Here is a 3,890-nt window from a genome sequence, read left to right as displayed (position 1 = left end):
AATTCTCCAAACTTATTTTCAACCACACATTCTCTCAAATAAGAGTAATGTTATTTAGCTCCACTAGGATTACAATCTCAATTTAGATGACGCGAGTGATAGGCTTAATAAAATGTGAAATTAAATGACTTATTTCATTTCATATATCATTTAATACCACATTAACGTCACCTAAATTGTGATTGTAATCAGTGAGACTACGTAGCATTATTTCTCAAATAAATATGTAACTAAATTTTGGTCCTAAATAAATAAGATTCATGCTACATGTACAATTTAGTTTGACAATTTTGATTGATAATTTATATTTGACAATATCATATATATCCATTTTAAAAAGATGTTTTTAAAATTAATGATCCGAATTTCGATAATATCAATATTGTTTAGGCTCCGTTTGATTTCCATTTTTTTAAAAACGAGAATGAAAATTATAGTTGTTACAAGATCCACACAAGAAATTGAAAGTCAAATATGGTGGTTGGCAAGACGCTCCACCCCGAATCTGCCTCGTTGCCATCTTTAAATGTTGATAACGGTCATATTTTTTATTTTTTTTTGGCAAAAAAAGGAAAATTAATCGTGGTTTACCATTATTTTTGGTTGTACAAATAACATAATTGAATAAATAAATCCAGTAAGGTGTCTACTTCATCCCGGTCCTTGTCTTCTACTTATTCTATTGGCAAAAAAACGAAAATTAATCGTGGTTTACCATTATTTTTGGTTGTACAAATAACATAATTGAATAAATAAATCCAGTAAGGTGTCTACTTCATCCCGGTCCTTGTCTTCTACTTATTCTAGTTACTCAAAAATCTTCCACCCAAATATATCCAGTAAGCTTTCTCCATTTCCCTTTCACACTGTTTTCCATTTGCTTCTTCTGATTACTTTTATCTCAAAATCAAATCAAAGCTTCAATCTTTGAATAAATAAATACACAGAGTGAATTGTTTTTGTGGGGTAGGTGAATAGTGGGTTTTGAGTTGTTTGTCGTACTGAGACGGGGAAGGTGGTGGCAGTGGCAGCTGTGGTGTGTACGGCGGCGGTATGTGCCGCAGCTGTGCTGGTGACGAGGCACCGGATGAAGAGCTCCAGGAAATGGACCAAGGCGGAGGCCATTTTGAGAGAGCTGGAAGAGGAGTGTGGCACCCCAACTGGTAAGCTCCTGCAGGTGGCTGACGCCATGACGGTTGAGATGCACGCCGGCCTCGCCTCCGAAGGCGGCAGCAAACTAAAGATGCTCATCAGCTATGTTGATAATCTTCCCACTGGGTACATATAATTTATTCTTGTTTGAAGTTTGGTTCCTTTTTTTTTTTTTTTTTTTTTTTTGGGATAAATCAAGTCTTTGGGGGATAAAAGATGTGAATTTGGAGTGTTTTCTATATATTATATATATATATATATATATTAGCCTATAAGGACTTGTTTGAAATGCACTACGTGACTGGATTGAACCGTACATTAGAACGACTAGATTCAGCTACTTTTTCTATGTTGATATTTTCGAGTGTGGTCCAATTTGACTTATCAAACATGCCAACTGTACGGTCAGCTCATTAATCACTAACTTGCTTCTATTGTTCCAGTATTTCTTATATCTCTGATAATATTGAGTTTTAGGCCCTATTTGGTCTCATTTGCTAAAACTCATTTTTCCTTAAATTCATTTTAAACCACGTTTATGGTGGGACACACAACTTTTATCAATTTTTCAACCACATATTTCATCAATTTATATCAAATTCTACAAAAAAAATCTGATTTTTATCTAAACCAAAGAGTGGTGATGCAAATATATGGTTTTAGATGTGGTTGAACTGGTAAAATTGGTTATTTTTATTCTCACAATTAGGGAATAACTTATAAGCGCAATATAGCCTTGACTTTATTGGAGAAGCCATACATGCTTTGATATTGGTTCATGAAATTGTAATTTTACTTTTTAAGGCATATTCTGATTTCAGTTAAAGGTTCTGGTTGAGTTGAGAGTTCACTCAAGTCGTGGCAATCTTATGCTAATAGACAATTAACATTTTCTTTAACAAAGATTTGTTTGTACTTCTATTTAATGTCTGTTGTAAACGTAACTAGGGACCTTTCTTGCCTTTCCTATTTCTGAATCCTCTTTTACGCCTTTCTTAGTGACTCGAGCGTTAAATACACATAAATCTTTCATTTGTGGAACGTTTGGCATGCGCTTGCGTTGTTATTCTTTTTACATTTTTTACCTCTTTGGTTCTTCGGCTTCTCCTTATCGGGTTCATTAATTAGTTTCTTCATCATCATCATCATCACCACATGTTAAAAATAATTTTAATTGTTCTTGTTTATTAAGTTTTTCTCTTTTTATCGTGTTTTTGATTCTGTTGACTTGCTTTTGTGAATAGTCAAACATAGTGTTAACTCTTCATTTTACAACTGTAACCTGATTTTATAGCCTTATTTAATACCTGTACTATCTGAAGACTATTATAGTTTTGCACGTTTAGTTCCGCTTTTTCCAAAATAAAACACTATTCAGATTTGAGTTTTTATTGAAGTTGCATCTATAATTTTCTTGTCTTGTTCTGAATTAGCTTCTTTTTCCGTTTATCAAGTCAAAATTACTGCTAACTAGCTTACTTATTGACTTAAATCCTCATACTGTCTTGACCACTTATCATTACTCTGATACATCAAAATATTATATGGTTGGACGTCATGAATGTTGTGGTTGTTTTATCATTTTACTTTCTGTTTTAACTGTGAATTACATAGTAATTTCACTGTGGTTATAGTTATACAAAACCCTCAGTAAAAGTTTGTTAAAAGTGACACGTGAAATAAACAAACTCAAATGGATCACTGGGCTACTAGCCGACTATTAATTATACTCTTGAAATTTTCAGGAAATGGAAGTTCTCAGAGGAATCATCTCAAATCACTTGATAAAAGACTTACAGTAAACAAGATAGAAATGGTAGAAACATTATTCTGAGAGAATACTAAGAAATGCAGAATTCTGTTTTCTTTATCTTCCATGATCTTGAGGACAGCTAGATTGTAGTGCCCTTAGTTCTATCTGATCCTGGACTAATTTGATATGATTAAGTTTTGTCTCTGTTTCTCTTCCTGGAGATAGGCTTCACTTATCATGCTTATGTTCATCGATATTTTCTGTTTCAGGGATGAAAAAGGAGTATTTTATGCATTGGACCTAGGTGGCACAAACTTCCGAGTCCTGCGGGTGCAGCTTGGTGGAAAAGAAAAACGTGTGGTCAAAAAAGAATCCGAAGAACTTTCAATTCCTCCACATTTGATGGTTGGGTCATCTCATGTAAGTGTGTCATCAGCCATTCTTTCAGTTTAAAATGTTGTTTCAATTGTTATTATGCTGTGAAATTTTGTTTCATGGTGATTCCAGGAATTGTTTGATTTTATTGCTAAGGCACTTGCAAACTTTGTTACAACAGAAGGTGAAGACTTTGTTCTTCCACCTGGCAGGCAAAGGGAGCTGGGTTTCACCTTTTCCTTCCCAGTTAGGCAACTATCATTGGCTTCCGGGACTCTTATAAAGTGGACTAAAGGCTTCCTCATAGAAGATGTTGTTAGTTTCAGAACTTAATTTTTTTCTCTTCTTTTTTCTATGTTGAACTTTTGTTTATTATTCTGTTAATTATCTGTGCAGAGGGCATACCTATTGCACTTGGGTTCTGTTTTAGGATTAAACCTTAATCCCTAACTCTGAAAGCAATAACAAACAAAAAGGAAATCAGAAAATGCACAAAGAATCCAAATATATAGTATTTGACATCAGTGTGAGAGCTATGTCCACTAGCTGATTTTCACAAAAATCCACTTGTCTTCAGAATTTATTTATTTATTCCTTTTTTTTTTTTTTT

At 33.7% G+C, this 3,890-nt stretch overlaps 1 protein-coding gene across 1 annotated transcript; it reads left to right on the top strand.

Moving 5' to 3' along the window:
- The first annotated feature begins 768 nt into the window (after positions 1–768).
- LOC111407839 (hexokinase-2-like) lies at positions 769–3,880 on the top strand. Its single transcript, XM_023037524.1, has 3 exons — positions 769–1,278; positions 3,175–3,325; positions 3,413–3,880. Exons 1-3 carry the CDS (start codon positions 1,088–1,090, stop codon positions 3,611–3,613), a joined length of 543 nt encoding a protein of 180 aa, XP_022893292.1. The 5' UTR covers positions 769–1,087; the 3' UTR covers positions 3,614–3,880.
- Positions 3,881–3,890: the final 10 nt, after the last annotated feature.

The sequence above is a fragment of the Olea europaea genome, chromosome 13 (assembly GCF_002742605.1).
Source record: "Olea europaea var. sylvestris chromosome 13, O_europaea_v1, whole genome shotgun sequence".
Classification (NCBI taxonomy): Eukaryota; Viridiplantae; Streptophyta; class Magnoliopsida; order Lamiales; family Oleaceae; genus Olea; species Olea europaea.
This window is presented reverse-complemented; position numbering and strand designations above follow the sequence as displayed.

Coding starts and splice junctions, on each gene's coding strand:
- LOC111407839 (XM_023037524.1), top strand. CDS start 1,088: ATGAAGAGCTCCAGGAAATGGACCAAGGCGGAGGCCATTTTGAGAGAG. Junction 1,279..3,174: donor GTTGATAATCTTCCCACTGG/GTACATATAATT, acceptor TTTCTGTTTCAG/GGATGAAAAAGGAGTATTTT. Junction 3,326..3,412: donor TGATGGTTGGGTCATCTCAT/GTAAGTGTGTCA, acceptor TGGTGATTCCAG/GAATTGTTTGATTTTATTGC.